The 27,999-nt window shown below is 34.3% G+C and overlaps 1 protein-coding gene across 1 annotated transcript; it reads left to right on the top strand.

Annotated features, from left to right (window-relative positions):
- The first annotated feature begins 85 nt into the window (after nt 1-85).
- On the top strand, nt 86-27,906 carry LOC128986294 (WD repeat-containing protein 75-like). Its single transcript, XM_054406584.1, has 15 exons — nt 86-330; nt 3,059-3,248; nt 4,433-4,602; nt 5,148-5,255; nt 5,772-5,953; nt 7,155-7,313; nt 8,239-8,444; nt 9,994-10,178; nt 11,085-11,242; nt 11,676-11,856; nt 12,243-12,421; nt 12,910-13,079; nt 14,831-15,013; nt 26,897-26,976; nt 27,609-27,906. The coding sequence occupies exons 1-15, from the start codon at nt 206-208 to the stop codon at nt 27,874-27,876; spliced, it is 2,544 nt and encodes an 847-aa protein (XP_054262559.1). The 5' UTR covers nt 86-205; the 3' UTR covers nt 27,877-27,906.
- The last annotated feature ends 93 nt before the right edge of the window (nt 27,907-27,999 follow it).

The following is a 27,999-nucleotide window of genomic DNA, read 5'->3' as shown; positions in this document are numbered from 1 at the left end:
GTCACCATGCTCATCATGTGCTCATGCGATGCTGTCCGTCGTATTGCCGTGCGGTGCGGTTGTCGTCGTCGTCTTGTCTTGTCCTTGTGTATGTGTATGTTGATCATAACCTATGTAGGTTTACAAAACACATTTTATATTTCTGGTTTATATACTGTACAAGTTTTCAATTGGTCAAAACTGTGACTTTTTAAATGGTAAAAATATGGTCGTGATTTTAAACGAAAGTCTTCAAATAATAGATAATCCAATGGAGGAAAATATAGTTGTCCGAAATAGGGGAGGCGGCTGCATTGTTGCAAATCCACCTTTATTTTCAACAGACGGAAAGTAAGCTAGTAAATTAAGTATCGAGTCGTATTCGTGGTATCTACATAGTACCTAAACCATTTGATAATATGAACTGAACTTTTACTAGGCCTAGCACATGCAATAACATGTTGTGGCTGCAATGATGAAGGTTGATTGTTTTTTGGGCTGCACTTTAGTATCTGTCCTACACTCATTCGAATGAATATATCGATTATTGTTGCACATAGAATTTGAGTTGAAGGTTGAGGACTGGCCGATTAACTTAAGGGAGCATCGATAGTTGATGATTTCGAAACATCGATGTTTTTCCAATCAATGATAAAAAACTAACACTGCGAAGACCCAGCTAATCAACTTTCGAATCTCAAACAGGTCCAACAAAGATCCGAATCTGTCTCTTCTTCTCGATGAAACCATTATACATCCCGTACAGTCTGTAAAATTCTTAGGCATTCATTTAGATGAATGTTTAAATTTCAAAACTCATGTTGATTACGTAATAAAACGTGCAAGCACAGGCATCTTTGTACTTCGAACATTGGCCACAACAGCCTCGACGGAAGTTCTTCTTTCTGTGTACTATGGCTTAATATTCCCTTATCTAGTTTATGCTCTACCTGTTTGGGGATCTGAAAACAAACAAACCTCCTTCCTTTTTAAAATGCAAAAAAAAGCCATTCGTGTCATATTTTCACTTTTCAAAAGACGATCTTGTAAGGAATCATTTAGGTCAGCTGCTATTTTGACTCTTCCCTCACTATACATCCTTGAAACCCTTTCCTTTGTAAAAAAACACCAGTCAATATTTAACACCAGCACTAACTGCAGTACATACTCCTTACGCACATCTCACAACCTGAAAATCCCTGTCCATTCAACCTCATTTTTTAAAAAACATCTTACGTATAATGGCATTAAACTGTTTAACCAACTTCCCCAACAGCTGAAGCTAGAGACTGATTTACTTAAATTCAGAAAACAACTGAAAAGCATATTAGTTGAAAAGGCTTGCTACAGCGTCCGCGATTTCTCAGCTGACATGTAGTCAGTCATTCCTGTTAGACTAAAGATTAAACAAGAATCAAATGTTAGTCTTTGTACATATTATTTAGCCTACCTTGATAAGAATTTTTTCAGTTTTTACTATTGTTTATTTTTATGACTTTTCCAATACAATGTGTTTTTTGTTATTTTGGAATAAAGAACTTATGACTTATGACTTATGTTCTTTACATTGATGGTACGTTAAATTACTTACCGATGTTTTCATCAAACATCAATGTTTTTGGACAAGTATTGAGATATTGATGTTTTCCATTACGGTACTAGAGAGTACAAAAAGCAAACTAAAAATATCAATGTTTCTGGGACTGTTTTCGCAACGATGTTATCGGTACATCAATGGTTGACGTCAATGTTACAATCGATGGTTGACCTGTCAATGCTCATCCCTAACCTGTGTATACAAAACCCCTTTGGACTTCTTTTAAAAATAATGAAAAATCCTGGTTTATCCCTAGTGTATTTCCCCAATCTAACTTATCCCGAGTGAAATTTTTTGTATTAAGTTTAGTTGTCATGTTTCTCCGTAACATAAATTTAGCCTAAGTAAAACATTGGAATTGGAACTAGGCCTAACTTATATTGTGCAAAAAATTGTAAGTTAATTTAGGTAAGTTTAATCAATTGAGATTACTTTGGGCTCAGTTCTGCAGAAAACCCATGATATATTATCGGATTGAATATTAGATGACTATAACATAAATAAGTTATTGATTAAAATATTTTGATTGTATGAACATTGAATGTAAATGTTGATTTTCTGTTAGTTCAAAGGCCTATGTTGTTTTTCAAGTAAATTAGATTATTTGCCTGCAGCTCTTTTACAGTGTGCTGCGGCATTATGTTAGGTTGGTCTAGTTCAGTTTAGTTTATGAAACTCATTAAAAAAAAACGATACCAATACAAACTTAATTTACCGTATTTTGTAAATGTATCCCTTTAATTAAAAAACTACACAAAATATCAACTTTTTATTAATGTTTAGGCTTAACTTAGGCTACTTTGTTTATTACTATCATAAACTAAACTAAGTTAAACTAAACTTGGTCAAAACTAACCAAACCTAACCGCCAGTGTGAAAGTAAAAAGCCTTCTTGAGAGACATAAAATCCATATATTACGTGTGAATACTAAATCCCATAAGGTTATGCTATAAATATGGAACTACAGTGTTAGCAAAACGGGAGTGCCGATGGAGACCTGTGGGGGTGCGTGCATGTGAAGGGACTTGATCTGGTCTCCATCTGCACTCCTGTTTTGCTATTACTATATATTCAAATGACGATATATCGTAGATTCTCTGCAGAACCCTAACTTTCCTTTTAGTTTTTTTATCAGAAAAGCAGTCTGAAAAAGAGAAACAGGTGTCAGGTCAAAAATCCTGTTTCATCCTACATCCACACTACTAAAAGCCTGCAATTTATGTCGTACTTGACAAATAAATATTCTTTCTCGAACAATGTCATTCTTTAAACACATCTAGTGATCTAGTACAGAAGCCTAGTATAGTAGGACATTTGGACAGGGTTGAGTAGAGTTAAATCTTAAACTGCCAGAAAATGTGAATTAGCTTGTGTACTTGGTTTTTAAGTGGATATCCTCTAACCATTTGTTCTCTATTCTTTTTTGACAACAGAATGATTTATCAATTCTAGCTTGATTCAATTATGTTTTCTATTTACAGATACATTTACATAGTTTGTGGCTGCTCTATAAGTGCATACAGTATTCTAACTGGAGAGCATACTCATGATTTTGTTTCTGAAAGCAAAGAAGAATTTGTCTATGCCACAACGTACATGCATTATTTATTGGGAGCAACTGCCAAGGGGAATTTGACCATTTGGAGCAAGGATGTATCTGTTAAACATGTGGTGAGTATGTTAACTTAGTTGTTAAATAATTTTAATAGCTTTGTAACGACGGTGATTAGTAGCTGAAATGTAGACTGTTTACTGAAATCCAAACTTCCGAAGTCCTACCGAAACAAATACCAGCCTACTCTAAGTTTTATAATTTATTTTGCAATTCAATTGACAGTTTTAAGTTTAAAGAATTTCATAAATAATGTAGGCTATTACAATAAATATCCATTATCCATTAATTGAGATGGAGACACCAACTAAGTGGTTTCCAATAAGCTTACTGGTTTGATTTCAAAAAATAATTTACTCGTTGCCCAATTTAATCATTGTTTAAAGGTTCTCTTGCTTAAAAGTCCAAATATGGTTTTAGGCATAATAACTGCGTTTTCTATTGATAATTTAAAAAAGTGTGAGCCAAATAATACAAACTGGTCCACTTAAATGTAGTCATTGCAAAAGTGACATCAACAAACAACAGATGGCTGCTATAGGTCAAGGCGTATAAAAGAAGGTGTGTGCATAGTCACGTACAACGTGACTTCAATTATTATGGCGTTGCCACCATCACAAGTAAAAATCATGCAACGATTCGTTATTTAGGCCGTTAGTAGCAGCCACAGTTACAGTACCGGTAGGCTATTTACTGCTTTACTGTTTTTCGATTAAAAGGTACTGTATAACACTATGACTATATTCAATATTGAATACAACACTATTTATTGGATATAAAACGCTGAATAGTGTTATATGTTCAATTCTAATTCGTCATTCAAAAGTCTTTGGGTAATTACAAGAAAACATATGATTTGGTAAAATGAAACAAGTTCAGCGTGCACATGACGTCACTATGCACACACCTTCTCTTATACGCCTTGGCTATAGGTGAGTAGGCCTAGTCACACAGGGTTCATCCCAAATGTGCAAAACAGTCCACTAAAAACGATTTGGTATCGATCGATACTGTCAGTTTGACGCTATTTGCCAGTGACACAGTGCACATAAAAATGAATTCACTTTCCATCAGTTACGATTTTGATAACTAATAAGCAGGAATACCAAAATTGCGACTGAGCGAGTAAATTTTGAGTTTCCCAATAATATTCAGTTATGGTGTGACAAAGGTTCATAACATGTAGGCCTATATTTGATTAGGTTACAAAGTTGATCAAATCAATGGTCTTATGATTTTGCAGAAACTCACTCTGCCAGAAAACACAGCGTTGGTGCAGATACACGCTGTTGCTAGTCCATGGAGGAACACAGACTATAGTCTGGTTGTTGCTGTCAAACAACATGACAAGAGAGACCTTCAGCTGTATCACTACTCGGCCACAGGACAGTACCTGACCAATCTGTATGGCAGGTGAGTTGTACTTAAAAAACCTGTTGTAATTTTGTTCTGTATTCTTTGGCCATTTTCATTGTCCTACATTTACAACCATTACTTAAGGCATTACTAGAGGACAGCATTATGGCTCAGCTAAAGTTATTTGTGGCGGGATTTTAACCCAAAACCTTCAGGACCCTAGATCCCTAGGATCTATTGACTATGACACGTTTTGAACTCGCAATTAAGATTAGATAATGATGTTGGTTGAATATAAAAAATACTTGGTTTAATATAATGCAAGTATTGGGTTAGATACAAATAAATTCAATTTAATAAATAAATAAATTCAGTATTCAATATTATTCTCTTATAAGTAGTCTATTCTTTCCCCGTTGCGAAGCATGGGCAGAACAACTAGTATAATAATATTAGCTGAAGATCCACGAATACAGGAAAAAAGGCTCTCAGACGTTATGAACTTTTTCTGCATCAGAGAACTCCTCTGCTTCTAAAAATCATACGTTTGCAAGGTTAGTGATTACCTATTAAAGTAATAACAATTTCTAACTTTTTTCTAGGATCGAGAACAAACCTCATACTATGTCAGTTTGCGATGAGTTTGTGGCAATAATAAAAAAACAAAGACTTACGGTTATTCCACTTCAGGGCAATCAAGAGAAAAACAGGTAAGATCTTAACGGCTAATTTTATTATTTCATTTAATGCACCCACAACTTGATTTATTTTGTTGAGCTATAGGCCCTATATTAAGTTTTCAAAGATTAATTCTTATTGTGAAATGTAACTAAAAATTGCTATACCTACCTATTCAACTTCGACTTCTCAAGGACACTGTACCTGGCGTTACTAATGATACTAAATTATAAAAAAATATTTAAGTTCTTAGGTTTATTTAATACAAGGTTTTATTTCTCTGAAACCAGCGCTTAAAAAAAAACTACGGCACTACATTTCTCTGAATATTGATAGTGGTGGCCATATAAGATCTGGCTGTTCATAATGGTTGTACTTCGCGTAGTAACCTTGGTAGATGTGTTTTAGCATGTTGACGGGTTTTGGCCGTATATGAACAGATGTAGCTTGCCCCGCTATTGGTGGGAGAGTGGCAGAGGGAGATGATTCTGGTTTTATACTCTACTGGCCACAAGTTCTGTCCATTAACATTAGTGGATATGTTGTAGTATGTTGGCGGGGGGTGGCAGGCTGTGGACAGCTGTAGCGTGCCCCGCCAGTGGTGGTGGAGTGGCAGCGGGGGATGATACTGGTCGTATCCTCTACTGGCCACAAGCTCTTTCCAGTAATGCTAGAGGTGTTTTCCATTGGCATACACTGCCTGTACACACCATCACATTCTCTCCATCAGGTAAATTACCTTAAAATGTTTATAAAAAAAAGTTTAAGAGATAGGTAGGCCTACAAACTTTGCAGGCAAACATTTTTAGAGAGTAGTAGGGTCCCACTTTTCACAACCCAGCTATTTTGAAAAACAGACTATCCCTAAATAAAAATCGGAAACCATTATTTTTTAAGTGCTAACAAAGCTAGTAAGCATAAAATCGCAGTCAATGCGGAAATGGGCAAAGCTGCCGTGGCCATGGCGAAATCGAGAAAATTTTCTGCGGCCGCAGAGACATCATCACCCTCAAATTTACAGAGATCAGTCCGAGTTAGTTTGGAATAGCGGAATGCTACTGTATTAAAATTAATCTTTAATCTATAACTCATCCACTTTGTTGAAGTATCAAAACAAGAAAATTTTTTAGTTTTCAATGGTAAGAGGTCTGTTTAATTAAACCAAAGAGCTAAACTCAAACTAAAATCATCATTTCACCTTCATTCACTTTTAAAATCAAAATACTTCTCATTAACACTTTGACAGTGATAAATTTTTAATCAGAATTTAAAGACAAGACACAATTGTGGTAATGTTCTGAGGTATCTTGTTTGGTTAGGTTTACCTAGCCTAAACTTACTTCCGTTCGCTCGGACAGTTCGAGATGTCCAGGGTTCGCTCGCCAGTCGGTCTTTGTCGCTCACTACTACTTCTCGGCCTTCGGAAGATTCTATTGCGTCGATCTACCAGTAAACGAATACACCAACTCTCGCTTGACGCCAACTAAAGTCTTGTCCACTGTCCTGCCGGTCTCTGCTCTATTCCCCCCACCACTGCGTCAGCGCTCCGAGACAACTGCGGCTGAGTCCCGAACTAGAGTTAACGACAATGCCAACGCCTGTCATTGTTGCCATCGTACCAATGTCACGTAAGCGCTGCACTCGAACCGTTCGGGGATTGAAAAAATTACCCCTATCAAAATTTTACCATTACGATGTATGCTTTTCTTCAGTGTGGCAATTGTTCTGAACAAACATAACCTGGTTACATTACAGATTAGGCAAAAAGTATCTTGGGGTGATACAAAAAACTAGACACTGCATCAGAGTAACCAGAGGCAGAGGCGTTATATTTTGTCATTAGCCTAACAGTAGTGGACATTATTGTAGCATGTTATAAGGAAGGGATATGGAATGTGTGTTTTTCATATTGTTTGTTTGTTGTTTTTTAGGCAGTTACATGTACAGTGGTGGAGGGGAGGGGGTGATGGTGAGGTGGAATGTGGAAGCTCCGAATGTTCGACACTTCCTGCCACGACTACCAGCACCGATTGTCCATCTTGTAGTGTCAGAAGACAATCAGTACGTCGCCGTTGCCACACAAGACAATGGTGAAGAGTAATTTTAGTTGAAGATGGAACTAGTTTAGTCATAGATAAAACAAACTGCCTTAGTAGATTTGTCATCCTTATGGAACAGCTGAAGCCAATTTTTATTGTTAGTTCTGTACGTCCAACTGTAGAGGTCGTGTTTTGCTTACAATTTGTTTCTTGTTATTTTAGTCATTTAAAACCCCATGACCAAATAAAACTATATAATCATAAACAATTACTGGTCTCCTAGTTATATAACAAAATAGTAAAGCACAAATCACTAAAATAGCCCTAAAACTTAAATAATAGAAACAAAATTTCGTCTACCCCAGCGATCAGTGTGGACTTGCATGAACTAGACAGGAAAAACAAGCTTCAAAATTTACAATGGGATGAGGAGTCTACTTGTGTTGTTTAGTCTATGGTTTAGTCTTCTATTCTGTTATTTTTCTTAAGAATGTCAGTTTATATTCTGAGTCTCAACAGCTATCAGTAGACGTAGGCCTGGTTACAACGTTTCATCTGTTGTCAGCCAATTTATTTGTTTTGTTATTTGTCTTGCCTCTATTAGTTTTTTTTTTATTCAATGGAAGAATCAGCTAGCTGCTCCTATTCTTTAATTTATTTCTAAATAGCGGTATATCTAAATACCACAGTTTTCTTCAGCTTTTGTACTTGTTCTGAAGCAGTACTCTTCGATATATTGATATGGTGACTGGTAATGCAGCTTACTATGAATCCGTGGCAGTGATGTCATTGGTTCATGTTCACGTACCTGCCGCTAAATTTTATCAGTACCAACTCACCTCATGCTTTGCTGAATACGTTTAACATGCATGCCTATGTGGAGAGGTAAATACAAGGTTTTATTAACAAAAGTATTAAAAGACAAGTCCTCAAATGACATTTTCACCCCCCTGCAGTGACACGTGTGTTCATGCAGGTATCCAAGTGGTTGATGCACAGAACAAAGTGTCCTGTGTGATCCAGAGACTAACCTGGGGTGTCACTCCTGTCCCGGGCCTCAGCCAGGTTGGGATGTTCCCAGCCGGGCTGGTCTGGGACTCTCGCTCCCGCAGTATGGTGCTCAACGGCCGTCCCGGGCATCTACAGTTCTTCAGCACTGACGATGATAAACTCTTGTACAACGTGAGTATGAACTGAAATTATGAATGTGGACTTCCACAGTTGTTCTTAGTCTTTTCGCAAGATGTATATACATGTTGTCTTCTGGGTTGGAACATATCGTTTAAGCTGTATTTTAATTATGAATTTCATCATGGGTGTTGACTGGTAGTGTAGTCTAGACGGGTAGTGGTTGACAGCCTACCTCAAGATCAGCTTCTGGTAAATCATAACAAGTAAAAGACCCTCTACGGTATGTATTGGATTCCACTAAAAACTGTAGGTCCCTTGGTTGCCATTTGCTGTATGGGCTATTAATTAACAGCTGTGTCTGAGGAATAAGTCGGCCTTAGTCACTAACAAGACTACAAGATCGCACCACTCATCCCCATTCATACTTTTCTTAAAATACCTACTTTGTATGGTTGCCATTTCATTGAAAATTATAAAGTATTAAGTATAAGTATTAAAGTTTTAAAAAATCCTCTTGAGAGGAGAGGGTTGAAAAGTATTCTTGCTGATAAATCCCAACTCAACATGTTATCTCAACCAGAGTCTCGTGGCTCTCTGGACTGTTATCACTGCTGATAACGAGAGTGGTAGTAGCTTCAGCATACTTAAAAGGTCACCTTTTCCTCATAGCTTTAAAACCAGTCAGCATTTGATGGCTAGCACAACAATTATTTCATGTTCTAGGTGTGACTTAAATTTTCCGCTAAACTGTAACAATATCTATGCTTAATTTTGTAATGTTTTCCAAACAGGTAAGAACTTAGCGGCTAATTTTAATGCACCCACAACTTGATTTATTTTGTTGAGCTATAGGCCCTATATTAAGTTTTCAAAGATTAATTCTACTTGTGAAATGTAACTAGATTTTGTTATACTGTCCGCGAGAGTTAAGAAGTCCCCTGAGTCCTGGCCTATTGTAAAAATGCAGGCGCTTGCTACTTGAGGTCTAGGCGGGTCGAGCGGGTTAACTCACGTTCCACGCGGCAGTCAGGGCTCACATCCACTGCGTTAAAACCAAAAGAGCACCTGCAAATACCGCGCGGCAACATACAAACATTGCTGCATTCGCTCTGGCTCAGAGGACTTCTTAACTCTCGCCTACAGTACCTATTCAACTTTGACTTCTGAAGGACAATGTTCTTCTTTGCGGCGTTACTAATGAGACTTAGGTAAACCCTCCTGTAAAATTAATTACTGTACTTAAGTAACAATAGTTTAAGTGATTGTCCACTTACATACCAATTAAAAATACCTTAGAAAATAAATCTGTCATTTCTAAACTACTTAACTGCAAATTTCACCTTTGAGAATTGTATTTCACCAGGCTCATTATTGTGCCATTTCATCCCTTGCTTTGCTTCATTCGTCTCACACACACAACATGCCTGAGCCTCATGTGGATAAGTAAACATAAGATGTAAAAAGGTCGCCAACCGCTTAAAACCGAAGGATCTAAGACATTGGAATTAGTAGAGACAGTACGTAAGGAAGATCAGGTACGAAGTACTCATGGACATTTAAGTTAGCCATAAGTTCATACAATCACTGTGCATTTTTCTAGCTGGACATCGTCGGACAGAACTACTTGTCGCAAGAGAGGACTAAGGAGATTATCAACACCGAGGTGACCAGAGTGGCCGTCTCCTACGATGGCAACTGGCTGGTTACCGTGGAGATGCAAGACGATCAACACGCCTGCTGTGACACTCAACTCAAGTTCTGGCAGTACAAGTTCAATGCCAGGCAGTACGTTGACTATTGTAGCTTGTGATGTCTTTTGGGGTCCATTCATCGATCTCTATAACTGGATTGCACATTCTGTGGCAGTGGCGGATTCAGCTATAAATTGTGGGGGGGGGGGCAGATTAAAGGTGAAGCCCCCCCCACCACATCCTCATTGTCTCTTGGCCACGGCAAAACCATGAATAACCTCGATAATGGAACATCATCATCGTCTTCCGTGGTCGTGGCAGAATCGTGAACAAATCCTGCAGTCCTGTACTCATTATCGTTGTCTTCCTTGTTCGCGTCAAAATTCTGGTTATCTCCCGTGACCATGTAGACATCATCCTCGTTTCCCATGATCACAGAAATGTCATCATCGTCTTCCATGATCGCAGCAAACATTTTTCATAGGGTTTTTGGTCCGGCCCCTTACAGTGTTACCATGTTCGCGTTCATAAGACGCTATATCTTTGTCCACAGTAGCCTGTAGAAGTTATGGTTTGCTTTCATAGCAAAATCATTTAATTCTAAACTAGATTACATTTGTTTCTGTAATTACATAAAACTACACCAAAATTTGCTATTTTTATAACAAGTACAACAGTAAATACCACATTTGAATCATGCATGTTAAATAAAGATAAGTCAGTTGTTTCAATGTAAATAAAGTAGTCCCGTATGAAATGTATGACTGCAGTGGAGAGGTTCACTATTAGGCCGTCAAGCTTAGGGTGTGCCTAGCTCTGACCATTACAGTGTTATCTAAAAAATAAATACAATTAAAAGAGAAGAATGGGAGGAGGTAATTATTTTGTGGGAAAGGAGTTAAAAAACTCAAAATGTGGCAGACAGGTTACATCCCCTTACAAAAAACATAAAGCAACGCTAACGGTAGCTGATTTTGTAACAGTAGATTGCCTTGTACAGGTTCAGTCTCAACACCTGCGTACAGCAGCCCCATGAGAGAGCCGTTACAGCAGTCAGGTTCCAGCCGCAGGTGGCCAGTGACACGTACCAGCTGGTTACTGCGGGTCAAGACGGCAAGTTCAGACTGTGGCAACCCTCCATCACAGAGTCCATACACAGTGAGTTGATCAGCTGTAGACGGTGATTTACTCAAGAGAAACAAAGTTGAGCCTCTTACAGAGTGTGGTGTTTTCAAAAATCTAGTATATAAAATATCTAAATTTGAAGTATATGGACTACTCATTGGATCAAGAGGAACAATTCCTCTACAAGTTGAACAATTTTGGAAGAAATTCTATTTAGAAAATCAAGTGCTATATTTAATATCTTTAACAGCCATAAAATTTTCTATTAATAATATTATAAGAAAACACCTATACAACAATTAGCATAATTAGGTTTAAACAAACTTGCAAAATTTCATGTAATGTTATTCTTTGTTCTACAGCAGACTACAATGTGTAGTAAGATTTCAATTTGTAAAATAAATTTGAATTTATATAAGTTAACCAATCTTCTCAGCCCCTCCCTCCACTTCTGTCATGGTTGCAGGTGAGGGCCTGAGGTGGGTGTGTGACAGTGTAGGTCACTACCACTGCCTAGTGCCCGAGTGTGTCGGGTTCTCAGCAGACGGCTCCGTCCTGGGAGTTACCTTCGGTCCAAGTCTCACTCTCTGGGACTCTGAGCTGTGTCAACTCAATACCTCACTCACCAGGGACAAGCGAACACTCAGGTAAAACCCATTCAAACAAATAGATAGCATCAGCAGTTCATTCGCTTTGTTAATGAGCAAATCAGCTAATTTGTTTTATTCTACACCCGCGAACCAGACTGTGTGAACTTAAAAAGTCTGAAACATCGGATACAGAAGTTAAAAATGAATAGGCTCAAAGCGTTAGAGTACAACACACTGTCTTAAATTTGAACTGATTAGGGATCCAAGTTGCCAGGATTCTGGAATTAAATCAAATAAACTATATAAGCAGGATGGCAGCAGTATTCTGGGATCATATGTAAGCACTGTAAGAAGTGCAACAAAACTGTGCAACTTTCTGTGACACATTTGGAAGAACAATGTTTCTTTCCCTACATATTATCTGATGACATATCTGGTTTCAGAGCAGTTGAGTTTGGTTCTCACGAGTGTTGCCACCTGGTGGTGACTGCTAGCGATGCAGAGATGCATGTTTGGAGTGTTCTCTCCCTCACCATTGTCTGGGTCGTCAGAATCAAGTTCTCGCTGCTCTGTGCTGACCCCCTCTCCTCCTATATGGCAGTGATCACAACCGACAACGCTGGTAAATGTCTCTCCAACTAGGTTATAAATTTTTGTTCCCAGAATTGTTGGGTTACTGCTGAGTGCCTTAGATTCAGAGATTATATATTCTAGATACCCAGAATTATCATTAATCAAACGTCTTTTAGCCATGTTATAGTGTGTGACTCGGTGGTTTAGGTCCATCCTAAGCTGTAGGACCATTTGTCTAGGGAAAGATAAGAATAGCTCACTTTGACCCTGTACTGGTGAGCTTTCCGCACATCAATCTATTTTTATGGTATTTTTAATATTCTTCAGACATGTGATTCCCAGTAAGCTAAGATTAAAATGGTCATTTTTAGATAAGAAGCATACTTACTTTTTGCAGAGGATTGCTGATTTTAGAGAATGTAAATCACATTTTTATAGAAACTTCTAGTATATTTAAACTTGCGTCTTGGCAGACTTTTCTAAGCAATTATTTTACTGTAAATGTTTCTGCTAATCTGTGTCGAATTGTTGTTACAGTGTTTGTGTTTGCTCCGTCGAGCTCTACACCAGTGTATGAAAGACGAGAGGTTTGTCGCCCTGACACCAGTGTGTTGGCAGCCATGTTTGTTCCTCGACCACACAAGCTGCTAGACACTGCTGCTGCCTGGTGTTCTAATTCCCAACTGCACTTCATTGATTCTAACCAGGTAATGAATCGATATGTGTGTGGTGTTAGATAAAAAATATAAATTCAACTTGGATATAGTAGACACTCTCTAATCCGTTTAGGACTTTGGCAGTGCCAAGTTATTGAAAACCCCGGATACTGAATGTCTTCTATAAACAGAGCAATAATAACGCCAAATATAGAGCGTCAAAAGGAAACTTGACTGGCTGGCCATTTTTCTGTTTATTGTGTTTTATCTTATACTAGGTACGAGTTTATCTTATACCTAACCTAAAATTGTAAAAATATGCACTGTATACTTAACCATGTTTACATTAAAAATATTTACATAGGGATGGAAGGGTTCTGAAATTTTTGGTAATTTTCGGTATACATTTTTTCTTATTCCTAATCTTCGGGCGGGATTTTCTTAGGATGCAATCGGTTCCGAAGTCAGTGAATTTGCCTCAATCGTGGGAGAAATGGACGATTTTGCAGCGAAAGGGGTGACAATAGTTTTGTTCTTGCCAGAGATGTTTGTGATTTTGCTGTTAACGATGGTTATGTTAATGATGATTTCCCTATGATCGTGGGTAAACTTGACAATGATTGATTTGTGGTGTGATACGTAAAATTAGGATAACATTTTGTTAAAGATATTGCAAGAATAGTAATTAGGCCTACCATTTAAGAAATGCATAATTTTCTTACGATAGAATTTTGATGTTTTAGCTTAGGCCTTTTTTGTGGGAGTCTTGCAATCCTGTCCATCCATAATTTACAAAATTTAATTCGTAGCTGTATTTTATTGCATTGCTAAGAAAATAATCCAATGTCTTTTTGTTAATCAAATTCTTGTTTTTTTACTCATCCCGGAAAATACAATAAAATACAATCTACTGGTCGCGATTGACTGTTAATTGCGCTAAAGTACAAAAATAGCATATAGGCCTAAAGAAAATTTCTTTGGACATGTGGATCAATACCAAATTATTGAATGTGCCAGACCATCAGAAGCCGCATTACTGTGCTTTTACATTACCTTCTGTTTCTGCACATCTTTAGAAGATTTCTTTATTATTATTTTAATTTATTATTTTTTTAATGATTGATTTGTGATGTGGTACGTAAAATTTGGATAACATTTTGTTCAAGATATTGCAAGAATAGTAATTAGGCCCACCATTTAAGAAATGGATAATTTTCTTACGATAAAATTTTGCTTAGGCCTTTTTTGTGGGAGTCTTGCAATCCTGTCCATACATAATTTACAAAATTTAATTTGTGTCTGTATTTTATTGCATTGGTAAGAAAAATAATCCAATGTCTTTTTGTTAATCAAATTCTTGTTTTTTTACTCATCCCGGAAAATACAATAAAATACAATCTACTGGTCGCGATTGACTGTTAATTGCGCTAAAGTACAAAAATAGCATATAGGCCTAAACAAAATTTCTTTGGACATGTGGATCAATACCAAATTATTGAATGTGCCAGACCATCAGAAGCCGCATTACTGTACTTTTACATTACCTTCTGTACATCTTTAGAAGATTTCTTTATTATTATTTTTAGGTTGAATAAATGTCATAATCACATTACTATGTATTTGTAGTAATTACAAACAATTTGTATTAGTATTTGTTTGATACAGTAGTTGATAGTTATAAAAGTAACAAGAAAGTTTGCTTTCAACGACAAAGTATCATTTCAACACTTTGACAATATTGCTTTAATTTAACACATTAGTGTTTTTTTATCGTCCCATCTTCTAACAAGTTGGTTGCGCAGGAATTGCAGTTTCTAGAGCTGGAGAGTGAGCCGCAGCGAGGCCCTGTGAGACGACCCGTCCCCTCTGCCGCCGTCACACCCTTCACTGTACTGACGGCTCAGCAGACGACAAACACGACAGAGCGACAACAACCCTTGTCCCACATACAGCTGGGCACAGCCGGGGACCAGGCCGTCAGAAAGGTAATATACAGTAAAAGCTTTTCATTAATTTTTCTTATTGCTAGGACAATTCCAAAATTTATTGATTCTGATTATGCCATTTCAGTGTTTTCTCAGGATCTTGGCTCCTGATGCGATTCTAGACCAAATTAGGATGTAGAACTAAAGCATTTGAAAATTAGTTTAGGCAGGTAAATTCACAGAACAACGTAGAAAAGTATAATGTATGACATAATCATAGTTCATAATTTTAATTAAAAACTACACTGAATCATTTTAAAGCTGGGGAAAAGAACTTTTTTAATAATGCTAAGAACTTGTTGCAAGTTGTTGCAACAAGTTAGTGTTAGCATAATAGCAATTCTGAAGCTTTGGGCTCACCAAAAGCTGTCTATTCTTACATAGAATTTAATGGAGTGGAGAATATGATGGTAGTGTAAAAGTTATGAACATACTAGAGGAATTTTAAAATGTTGTGTAAATGTACAGGTTTTTCTAAAATAATCAAAATAATGTTTCGGCAAGTGGGTGTATGGAATATATTTATTTAAATTGTGGATTTGAGTCACACTTGTGTTGCTCTACAACCCGAAAAAAATGTTAACGCTAGGTCTAGACCACCCTGTATGTACACTTTTTAATTGATTTTTATCGGAGGAAAATGAATTACACAAAATTATAACCCAGAATCAATAATTATTTATTATCCATCCATTCATCTTTAAAGTAATATACAATAATGTAAATTAAGTTTAAACATCAAAATCAAACTGAATTTTTACATTTCTTGACAAAATTCTAGAAGTAAATAACATAACCAACGTCTATGCCTTGTAAGTGGTTAACCTTTTACATGTAAAGGCACTAAGTTCCGAGAGCTACTTTTCTCCTTTGGTTTCACTTCCTTACTTGTTATCTTATACTAGGTTTCTACTAACGGTAAATGTACAATCAGTCTAACTTTTAAGGAACGAGTTAATCTTGTACATGAATATTTCCTTGGTGACATTAGTGTCGTCGGTAGTTTCTACATCGCTTGACGAGAGCGAAGCGGCGATAGCGCAAGCAATGCCACTGCGGAATGTTTCTCATTTCTCTTTCATCCTGTAGAACAACATATGTTATTATTTGAAATGTATAACATCACGATCACATAACAGGGGTAACACCGAAACACTAATTTCTTGATATCAAATACACCTTAAGTGATTAGAAAGGTATTCTGGGCCTACAAATTCAATAACATTATAGCACCAATAAGGAAGCACCATAGAACCATAGGGCTCAGCCAAACAGATCAATGCAGGTTTTGTGAAATGGAGGTGGTTCCTCGGAAAGGCAAACTTGAGGCCAATAGAAATAGGATTTGACTAGAGCCTTAATGGTGGACTGAATTGAGAGGTGCTAGGAAAGACCAAAAGATCTGGATGGGTAGCTATACCCTAGTCTTCACTCCCTCCCCAAAAACATCAAGCAATTAAATTTTCTCATTGAATTTGTTTGTGTCTATGGTCATATGAAAGAGTCAAAACACTTTTATCAAAAAGGCTCAACCCCTTATATTTTTGTAAACATGCTAGGAATCGAACCAGCCACTCCCTCGCCAAAGTCCAAGTTGCTAGCTGCTACACTCCCATCCCATGCTTAACGTTAAAAAATTTTCAAAAATTTTGTTCAGGGTTTGAAATTGTTTTTAGACAGTGAGCATGTTCTTAAACTTGTCTGAAATCTTTGGCCAGTTTCACAATTTGTTTTTATTTAATTGTCTTATGTTGATTAAGAAAACAAAATTATAACAAGTTGAATTGGAAACAATCTGTTCCTTAAAATAAGTTTTAATCATTGTTGAGACAGCAAATGATGTTGTAGATTGTCGTTAAGAATTTCTTATCACATGTACAAACAAACAAAAAATAATTTTAGTTTTAACTTTATTTTATGTAAAGATTATTATAGTAAAGTTTGTATCAGTACTTATTTGAGCGAAGACTGGAACTTTTAAACAGTTAACACCAGTTTCAGCTGATGACATGCAGTACATTGAGAAGCCGTAATACAATTTGTCCCGTCAGCAGAATGCAGTGAATCACCAGCTGCACTGTTTACAAAACATGTTAACACAATTCTGTTTTTGCTCGGTTGACTTAAGAGCAGGCTGAGAGTAATTTATAATCATACAATAACACATTTTCATTATTTCTTTTCCACTCAAAAACCTGATTCTATCAGTATAAACCGTAATAAAGTCTATAAAAGTATTCAAACTATTGCCCTCATATACATAGCCTACCAACAAAGTGGTCAGTAACTGAAACAAAATTTTAACATTTTGTTTGTTTTTATGTGTGTAGTGAGTATAGCTTATCATGTACATAGCTAAGCCTAATCTTCCTCTCAAATTATCAATTATTACAAATCATGGCTTAGAGCCCTTGGCCTAATATATCCATTCATAACTGTATTTTTTATCAATCATTACTAAATTTAAGACTTTTGTAATTACAGCTACACTATTAATTAATTGGTTTTCATTATCGCGCCACTCATCCTACACTCATCTCCATTCATACTTGGCTTAAAATGCCTTCTTTGTATGGTCCCCATTTCAATGAAAAAGTATTTAAGTGTTGTAAACTTTTCAAAGTGTTTTACAGATGAATAATAACTTAGGTACTAGTAATATAATTACACTTTTAAATGTTAATACTGGCATTGCAGCAAGTAACAGCTATACCTTAGAGTTACCTATTGGAATATTTTTAAGTTGAATTAATAAACTTCAATGCAAATTTGTATTATAACTAGAAGCTTGGTCTGTGCTTGGCAACAAAGGATAACCATAGAATAGAAACAGATTGTTCTTTGGAGTTATCATAAAAAGTGACTTACAGTAGACTCCCTCTTATCTGGACACCTTAACCAGACATCGGTTTAACCGGACTAGACTTGGCAGAAATGAAATTTTTTTAACCGGACTAGATCGGCAGGAAGTAGGCGGTACTGAAACAACTGTTCACGTGGGAGAAATTTGAGACCAGTGATCACAATATGTCTAAATACAATGTTCTGCTAACAGGCCTCCAAGTCATCCTACTTTTCCTACTTTTTAGTAGGAAAGTAGGAAAAGTCCTACTTTTTACACATTTGTCCTACTTTCCTACTTTTTTATAAAAATTATGTCGATTTTGCGATATTTTATTACACTTATTAATGTTTACTTAAATCAATATTTCCCAATGAGAAGTTTTTTCCTAAAAAATATGACTGACTGAGATATTTTTTTTATAAAACAATCTGTTAAATGATTTTAAATTTTAATTTATAAGTTCCAGTACGGTACCGGTAGTATCTGTATGGTTAATCTTATCAACATTGTTATTGGGTGAAAACATTTTTTTTTTTTCAAAGACATGGCAATACTATTGTGATAGAAAATAAAAATTGTGATTAGGCCCTATTATCAGTGCTTACTATTCTGACATGTCTTTTAGATTCCCCAATGAAGTAAACTGAGGGGAAATCAATGCTCCTGGGGAGCCCTGGGATACTAGTTCAAAAGTAGTTTTAGCACTTATCGGTCCAGTGTTTCCCTGATTAGCCTAAACATGATTTTTTAACATAACTGTATTCAAAATAAATTAAGGCTTAAGTTCAAGTTTAAATGTCCAAGTTTCACTGGCTCAAATAGTTTTTACTCATTACAATTCAAACATTCCTACTACTTTTAAGATAGCTCTAATCTAACTAATTCAAAATACTTTTGGAACATATTTTTAGAATTTTATATTATATCTAGTTCCATACTTTATAGGCCTAATTAAATAACTACCGGTATTCACACTTCTGTTTTCCACCCAAAAAAATTCATTTTACTTTTATATTAATTTTAGTTCTGAAATATTAAATAATATAAAAAAAAGAACAACTTTCTTATTTACAGCACCATTTTAAACACAAATTAGGGCTGGTTGGTAACGTTAGGGAAACATATTTATTTTTATCCTTTATTTAATGCTGCTTGTCCTAAATATTTTTTCGTGATGACTGTAGATAATGACTCCTTAACATTTTAATTTCTCTTGTGCGTTACTTCTGAATATTTGGTGTACAATCTCGGTTAAAACTATATCCGGCCTTTTAGTTGAAGATTTTTTAAATAAAAATAATTAATTATTGATTTTAATTTTAAAATTTATATAGAATTATTTTAGTTATGTTTCCAAATTGTCTGGACATATTTTGTGGACTTCTTTCTTGGGCTAAAGCCGGGTTTTCCTAGGCGCGGAAGCGGAGAGAGGAACGCGGAGAGCGGACTCCACTTGTCTTAGGTAATTTAATGTTTCTGTTTTCCTAGAAGCGGAGCGGAACACCATGTTAATTTCTTTTCCGCTCTCCGCGTTCCTCTCTCCGCTCTCCGCTTCCGCGCCTAGGACCCAGCTTAAGACAAACATAAAATTCCATATAAGTATGGGTATAAAATGCCTAGATTTTAATTTGTCGGTCTGTTTGTGATTTTTAAGAATTATTTTATATCTTGGGCATTTTTCAAGATAGAACTTTTAAAATGGATATAAATGTGTATTTTAGAAGGTGATAAGAGCTTGCAAAATTTTGATCCAATATCTCAAGCTGTTTCAATATGGCAGCCATTTAAAATATTTAATGCCAAATTTAATTTGAAACCGTAAATATTTAGATTTTAGAATATAGTTTCCTGGATCAAAAAGATAGAGAATTCAAATACAAATCAAATGAGACCTTGTTTTTTTTTTTAAATCTGATGACAAACAACCAAATCAGTTTTTTTCTAAATTTGTTTACGCAACTTAATAGGACTACCCATACTGCTCTGAAAAATAACAAATAAGAATACAGTATGGTAGTGCTATTAAATTGCATAACCGAATGTTGAAAAAAAACTTATTTATGGTTGTTTGTCATCCGATTTTACAAACAAGGTCTCATTTGATTTGGATTTGAATTCTCGTATCTTTTTGATCCTGGAAACCAGTTTCTAAATATTTACGGTTTTCATGAAATTTGGCATTAAAGATTTTAAATGGCTGCCATATTGAAACGGCTTGAGATATTGGATCGAAACTTTGCAAGCTCTTTTCATCTTCTAAAATACACATTTATAACCAATTTAAAAGTTCTATCTTGAAAAATGCCCTAGATATAAAATAATTTTTAAATGTCACAAACAGACCGACCAACAAAAATTTAGGCATTTTAGACCCATGCATACTTATATGGAATTTTATGTTTGTCTTAGCCCCAGAAACAAGTCCACAAAATATGTCCATACAATTTGGAAACACCCTGTATATTTATATACACTAATATATTTGATAAACTATTGTGTATGCTAGTATTATTTGGTTTTTAATATATATTGTATCAGCAAAAAAGTTCAATTTGTATGTAAAGTTAAGTCCTACTTTTCAGTAAAAAGTCCTACTTTTTGCTGAAAAAGTCCTACTTTTCCTACTTTTTTGAGGTCAAAAACCACTTGGGGGCCTGTGCTAAATTTAAGTAAAATACTGTATGCATTTAAACGGTCCGATTTAACGAATGTTTGCAGACTCTGGTTTGACTGGAAATCCCGTTATCCGGACTGGTCTTGGTCCTGAGGAGTCCGAATAGTAGGCCTGTCACTTTATTAATGTAGAAAATTTGAGTTTTTATAATTATTGATGCCATTGGTGATCTCAAAAGAGAATAAATAAACGCTATTATATTTAAATCATCCATTCTTGTTGTTTTCCATCAGCTGTATACAAGTGTAAAGATAATACCATCCAAAATATATAAACAAAACAATAATATAAAAATCTAATTTGTTTGATTTTGTTACGATGGAGACAAATCAATGTTTACTTCCCAAAGCCCTTTCAAAACTAAGAAGACCTGGAACCAAGCCCTAAGTCAAGAATAGAAACAGCAATATGCCTTGGATTTTTTTTTTCAGAATAAAAAGTTATGTTTTGGTAAAAGTTAGCTTATTTCCTCCTACGGTCTCTCCGTGATAGAAAGCCCTTTAATTTGAATATGATAGAGTAGATTACCTTGATATTATGATGTGAGCTGATGTTTTTGATACTAGCTATCTCTGGGCTACCAACAGGGTGGCTGACTACGGCCCAAACCAAAAACGTCAGGGATAGAAGGACCACCGCTAAGTTGCATGTCAACCTCATTCCTTTGTTTCTGTTGCCTAATAAAACAATGACCAAAATTAGACGCAACAATTGTAAAGCTATATTGTTCGCTAAATAATTGATTCAGTAAAAACAATTTGAAACTGTCCAGTGCTTTTTGATAAACTCATTATTTACTTGGTGATCAACATAATAAGTCTTCAAAGTTGAGAAACTTACCCTGTATTTACTGATAAACAACTCTAATTTTAGAAAAAAGTTTTACAATAATAGATCGTTGGAAATTCATGGTTTTTATTTTCTAAGAAAAACTTATAGGCTAACCTAAAAGTAAAAAAAATCAATATCAATCCTTTACCATTATAATTAAAATGTATGTGTGACACAGTTAGTTTAATAAAGCTGATAGATGAAATGTTATTCTGAGTCAAGATTTTGCTATTTAAGTTGGTTCTTACTCATAAGCAAGCCTTCTATAGATGGCATATCAGTCAACCAGTCCATGATCTACATACCCAAGATTCATGACCTGTATTTGACATTTTTCTCAAGGTTAACATACAATTACCTTTATATTCAAGAACCAGCAAGAATGCACCAATAGAATAACAAACAAGACGTAAAATAAAAGTAGGCTTATTAAATTGGAACAACTTCCCAAAACTACTAAATACCACATTGGCAGTGTTTTGACCTCCATGTTTGACCACTAAAGTTGTCTTGTATACAGGGTGTCCGGTCATAAGTGTTAAATAAGATTATCTACATCTTAATGGCGATTGAATGATGTCTATTTTAGGTTCCCAACTCAAACAGTTATGGAATAAGAAATAAAGTAAGATTTTTTAAATAATGGTAGTTTTTATATAAAACTTACATTACTTTGTGAAAAATATATGTATTGTTAAAATGAAGGTCATTTATGAAATCCTCACAAAATTAAATAAGAATGATACCTCCGCCGCAGCAAACCTGCAGACTAAGCAAATTTCCATTTGCCTGAATTGATATACAATTAAATCTATTTAAATAACATTAGGTTATTTAAAGTAGGCCTACTTATGTTTGTTGCTAATAAATAACCATAGGCAGCAACCAGGTGAGCTAATAAAGTGTGTTTTTTTGGAAAAATATTAATAGCTTAGTATAAAATAAATAAATTGCCAAGATTGATCAAAATATATCCATAAACAAGCAAACTAAAACATTTTATAATATTCTCCATAAGAATTTGAAATTTACAACTTTTTGAATTTTCTTCCTAACCAATAACCGCACAAAAACACTACTAAATTATTTGTCTTTTTAAGCTCTTTAAAATGGTCTAAAGAGAAATTGGGAATTTTTGTTTTTTGATGGTCAAAAATGAGAAAACCCAATTTTTACTCCATAAAACTCCCTGTAAAACCCTGATCACATCGTCCGATCATGCTGGTTCACAAACTCATTCAATTTTATCCCGCCTTACACCTTTAAACCAAATTTGCACGACCTTGTCGTCTCAAGTCGTTGAAACCCATTGTATGCCTAAATAAACTCAAAGCAAACAACCCAAAATAAAAAATCTGCATTTAAAAATATTATAGGTATTACTACAGTGTGGTAATGTTTTAAAGTTTTAAGTTGAGCCTTGATGTTAATAATAACAATATTTAATCTAACATTTTATAGTTTATTGGCCTACATTTGATATCGGGTTTCCTCTTCTGTTTTAAAACTTAAAAATTTGACTTTACAAAACGTTCTATCTGCAACTAAAAAGTGTAAATAAAATATAATCTTGTTTTCATATTATATATTTTTTCTAATACTAATTATAACATCATTCAAGTCATATCCAATCATTTGAATGGTTAATATTTGTTGTCACCACAACATGTTGTCAGTTCAATTTTAATTTAATTTGCGAAGTTGGTAAACATGCGTTGTATCGGCACCTTGAATTAGGACAAACAGTCACCGCGTTGTACCAATCAATAGTGGCCCTAGCGTAACCCTAGGCTCTTTAATTTAATGTGGTGTAATTCTCTTACTATAAATTATTCTTATAACCCCATTAGAAAGGACAGTTGTGAACACTTTTTAATGTTAAAGTTTATTATTTGTTCTAAATTATTTAATACATTTTTTTCTATTTGTCTTATTTACAAATTTGAATAAGTTTGAAAACAGGTTCAGTTATACTGTAAACCAGTATTTTAACTGTATTATGAATCAAAAAAAGGACATAAACAAGAGTGAAAATACATCAATCTTGTGAATACCAATCAAAAATAAGGATTAATATCCAAAATCCACTTCTTCATTTGTTTGCCACATTTCTATCCTGATACTTTTGTTCGTCAAACTTTATTTGATTCCTTCAATATATTAAAAAGAATATTCTTTTTAATTATTTTTCTTGAAATATGTCACAAAAATTGTATATTTAACTTTCAAAATATTTATTGAATTTAATTAGTTAAACACTAAAAAAATCATAATCTTAGTTATTTCAGTTAAGGTAAATTCTTGGGTTTTTCATTTCAAACAAAACGGCATTTGGATTGAAAGGGAAATTTGCATGCAAATGTTTTCAGTTTGCGGGAATGGGAATGATGTGAAAACAATAACTGTGCCAGATTTAAGTGTCTGTTTTAGCTTACACAACTTGGTGTCAGATTTCAGATTTGTTTTGTCATTTTTACTTTTCCTATATATTTTTGATTTATTTATTATCATTAATATTTACAGGTTTTTGTGTCTAAATGGGAAAAAAAATATTTTGAACAGTAACAATTTATTGATAAATGGAATTTATTTTACCTGATGCTAAAACTGTAATTAGTTTTTGTAATGAATAATAAATTTGAAAAACTAAAATAAGGTAAATAATATACATTATTTATTAATTACCTATGTAAGGTTGTAAGTCAATTTAAATGCAATCTGTCATTGACAACTTCCTCTATAAAGAAATGTGTTGTACTTATTTATCTTTTTTTTCTATATCATTGTATTTCTTTGTGAAAAGAGATTGTTTTATAAAAATTAGTTAATTAATGGATCTGATTGTATAATATTTTTCATAGACAGATAACTGTAGCGTTGTTTTTCTTTCCAATGTCTAATATAAGATTTAAATATTTGTTTGAAAACTTTGTAGTTCTACAATAATTTTTCTCAAAATTTATCAAAACATTAACAATAAATTTTTATATTGTTTTTCCTAATAAACAAACATTAAACTTTCATGCATGTCAAACTTATAAGTTATCTGTATAAACTGGATTCAAAATTTATAAACTATATCAACTCTAAGTATAGAGTGAAATTTTTTTTTTAAGGAATCCTTTAAAATCACCTTTACGGTACTTTATATCCCTAATTTTAATGAATATTTTGAGATAAATACAGGGTGGCTGAAAAGTAACTTACCCCCCCCCCCCCCCCCCTTAACTTTTCAACCATTTGAGATATTTGAAATCTGTTTGCGGCAAACTTCTTCTTAGATATGGGGTTCTAAAATAATTATTATGGTCAATTTTGAAAATTTTGCCCTTGGGTATTGGGGGTAGGGGGTAGCTCAAAATTTTCAAATTACAAGTATAGTTGAGTTGGGTATCACTTGACAGGTATTGACGAAAAATAAAAATTGACATAAAGAAACTCAAAATCGGCCCACTAATAACAAAATGGCGCCCTAAAACGTTTCAAATCCAAACAAGTATTACCTTTGTAAATGTTGTCACTTTTCTTTAAAAACTGTAATTTGCAATTCACCAAATAAGTTATATATGTAGACTAGTTAAAAATGTATATGCTTTCCATTTTTAACACAGTGTGTGTAACTGTAACATCAATTATACATCATACAAATAATAATGTACAAAATAAAATGTTTTATCAATAAGTACTAATAAAAATAAACAAGTAATAAAACAATAACATGGAAATTAGGGTAAAACCTTTTAATCTATTTAAAAATATTACAGGAACTAGTTTATACATAACTTTATAAAAAACTCATCAACAGAATAACATAAATGTTAAGTAGGCCTTTACATGTTTTTTATATTTCTTCTCAAATTAATATTATATTTATCTATCTTTTATTATTTTCTAGTTTTTTTTTCACCCATTTATGTGAACTTTTTATGCTAAAACCTATGTTTATCCAAACAATGGCATTTCTATTACCAACTGTTGAATTTAAAAAATAAATTTTCTTGGTTACGGTATGGTTTATAATTGGTTTAAAGTCAGTCAAATATAGGTGGACTAACTTACCGTGTGTTGATACTACAGTGTGTTGATACTACAGGCGGTCTCAAAACACTGAATAATTCGGCTGACTCAGGGGGAGGTAAAATGGGGGTGAGTCAATGGGGGGGGGGGGGGGTTGGCAAGAGGGGTGGGCCTTCATGTATAATGCTATTTATCAGCCCCCAAATCCTATTCACACTTTGCTATCATTTTCAGATGCTAATTATATCGAAAGCATTTCATCCCTAGAAAGACCTCTCTGATGAATTTGTTTCGTTACACAGCTTCTTCAAAGGAGTTTCACTCTCTTAATAAACCTTTTTTACCTTGACAATTTTACTGTCTTTGGCAATATTTTATATGATCTTGTAAAAAATGTTAAAATTTATGTTTTGAGTTATGTTAACTTTCCATTGTTCTGTTTCTATTGTAAAATTTGAAGGTCAAGATCAAAATCAATTTTACAAATGTGATTTTTTTAGGGTTTGCATTGCAAATACAATTTTTTTTAGCGAATTTTCCATATAGGGAATAAGCGTTATTATGTGCCTAATGGTTTCGAAGAAAATTCCAAAAAAGTGTAGGCTAAATTTAAAATTCCAATGTTATTCTTATGGAGAAAAAGTAAACTGTTAAAGTTTGCTTGTTTATGAACATATTTTGATCAAATTTGGAAAATGTATTTATTTATTACGAAACTATTAACATTTTACTACAAAAAACACTTTTTTACTCTCCCTGTTGCAGCAAACCTAAATACTCGTTAAACAAATTCTATTTAAATAGGGAATAAATGTGATATTTTTAAGGAGGCATTTTAGTGTAAATCCAATCAGGCAAATGGCAATTCACTTAGTCTGCAGGTTTGCTGTGGCGGGGGTATTTATTTTTACCGTTCACTTTAATTTGTTTTTGGACTCTAGTGCAGTAAAAATTGTACAAAGATGTGAGAATTTTTACCTTTAAAATGTAAGTATTGACAAAAAGTTCAAAAGCGGCATTTGTATTGGTCATTTTAAACAGTTGTCGCCAGTCAAATTGATGCAGGTGATTGACAAACATATCTAATCTGTTTTCATTCACCTTCCTAAAGGACACCTGTTTTATGTAGGGAGAGTCTGCGGAAACTGAGAATTTAAACTTAATAACCTCATGGTCAGAAATGCCATATTGCCCAGTATTCAAAACAATTGTTATCAATATTTGTTATCTATATTACTATTTTGCCTGGTTGGAAGATTATTGACACTATACAAGTTAAATGATTCAAAAATATTAATAAGTGTTACTGTTTCAATGTTTTTTACTTTTAAGAATTCTACTATTCAGCTTCTTATTACTAATAAAAATGAGTAAATATTCAAGATATTAAAAAAATACATTAACAGGCGTTGGGATCCTATACAAAGAAATAAATAACACATTGAAGGCATTTACATATAAGCTTCAAAATGACTAGTAATAGTGAAGTGGTTTGACATGTTACATCTTGTTACAGTTGCTCACCAGTCCAGCCAACACGATGCCTCATATACATCTCTTCTGCAAATCGTTCCTCAAGTCACTAGCAGTAACAAGGTACGGTCTATTAACATATTTGAAATATTTATTAATATTTTTTTGTTTTTCTAATTTCAGTACAGTAGGTTAAACCCTTTCCAAATGGACAAAGATTTAAAATTCAATTTCTGGTACGTTTTACATTTCTACTTCAAAATAACAAACTTAGTGCACAAAAATTGATTTACTCAACAACAACAAAATAGATAAGTATGCTAACTATAAATCTACTGTATAGATAAATTACATCACAACATGTACAAAAATAACATCCAGGTCATTCGTCGAGAATAAAAAGTAACTGTTATTTATTGGAATGTATTTTATTTGAAAAGGAACATTATATGGTAAGTTGGAACAATATTTATGGTTAAGAAAAATGTTTACATTTACAAATTGATGTTTTTAGCGCAGAAATCATTATATACCTCACGTTCAAGGTCACAGCGTTCTGCAGAGCAGGAAAGAAACGCCATAGTAGGGAAACCAGCTGGTTACTACAAGCACCAACTAGTCTCTACAGAATTCACAGGAAACCTGCTACCACAACCATTATGCTGATATACAGGAAGGAACCCGCCACTTGTTCAAGAAGTGTTAATAGATTGCTAAGTATATTTCTATGTAGTTAATGCTATTTTTATGTTTAGAAAAAATGAAGATGCCAAGTCCAAAGAAGAGCCTGAGTTGGAGATCAAAATGGAGGTTGATGAAGACAGTGACAATGAAGATGGTTTAGTTAAGAAAAGTGCAGATTCAAACAATGGACGGGACAGTCAAAATGGGCAAGACCTAACAATGATATCTTCCATGAAGAAAAAGCCAAGAAGAAAAGAACCCAGGGACAAGAGAAAGGAAAACAGTTTTTCTATGGATGATCTTGATACGGATTGGTTTAGTGTAATAGAAACAAGTTAGGTATAAAATATAAAGTTTATAATTTTGTTATTTTGTTTTTACTTTATTTGTTTTCCCATCAAGTTTTTCAAGAGTCCTCTAGCACTAAGCTAAATGAAAGATGTTTTATGGTCAACAATACAC

This window comes from Macrosteles quadrilineatus, unplaced genomic scaffold (assembly GCF_028750875.1).
Source record: "Macrosteles quadrilineatus isolate MER2022 unplaced genomic scaffold, UCM_ALF_1.0 Scaffold_2__2_contigs__length_208266976, whole genome shotgun sequence".
In the NCBI taxonomy this organism is placed as follows: Eukaryota; Metazoa; Arthropoda; class Insecta; order Hemiptera; family Cicadellidae; genus Macrosteles; species Macrosteles quadrilineatus.
Note: the sequence above shows the minus strand (reverse complement) of the source record. Positions and strands in the feature narration are given on the sequence as shown.

Excerpts from the sequence above, each read along its gene's own strand:
- LOC128986294 (XM_054406584.1), top strand. The coding sequence starts at position 206 with ATGGTCGTGATTTTAAACGAAAGTCTTCAAATAATAGATAATCCAATG. Across the intron at positions 7,314-8,238 it reads CGTTGCCACACAAGACAATG|GTATCCAAGTGGTTGATGCA; the intron begins GTGAAGAGTAAT and ends GTGTTCATGCAG. Across the intron at positions 26,977-27,608 it reads AAGTCACTAGCAGTAACAAG|AAAAAATGAAGATGCCAAGT; the intron begins GTACGGTCTATT and ends TTTTATGTTTAG.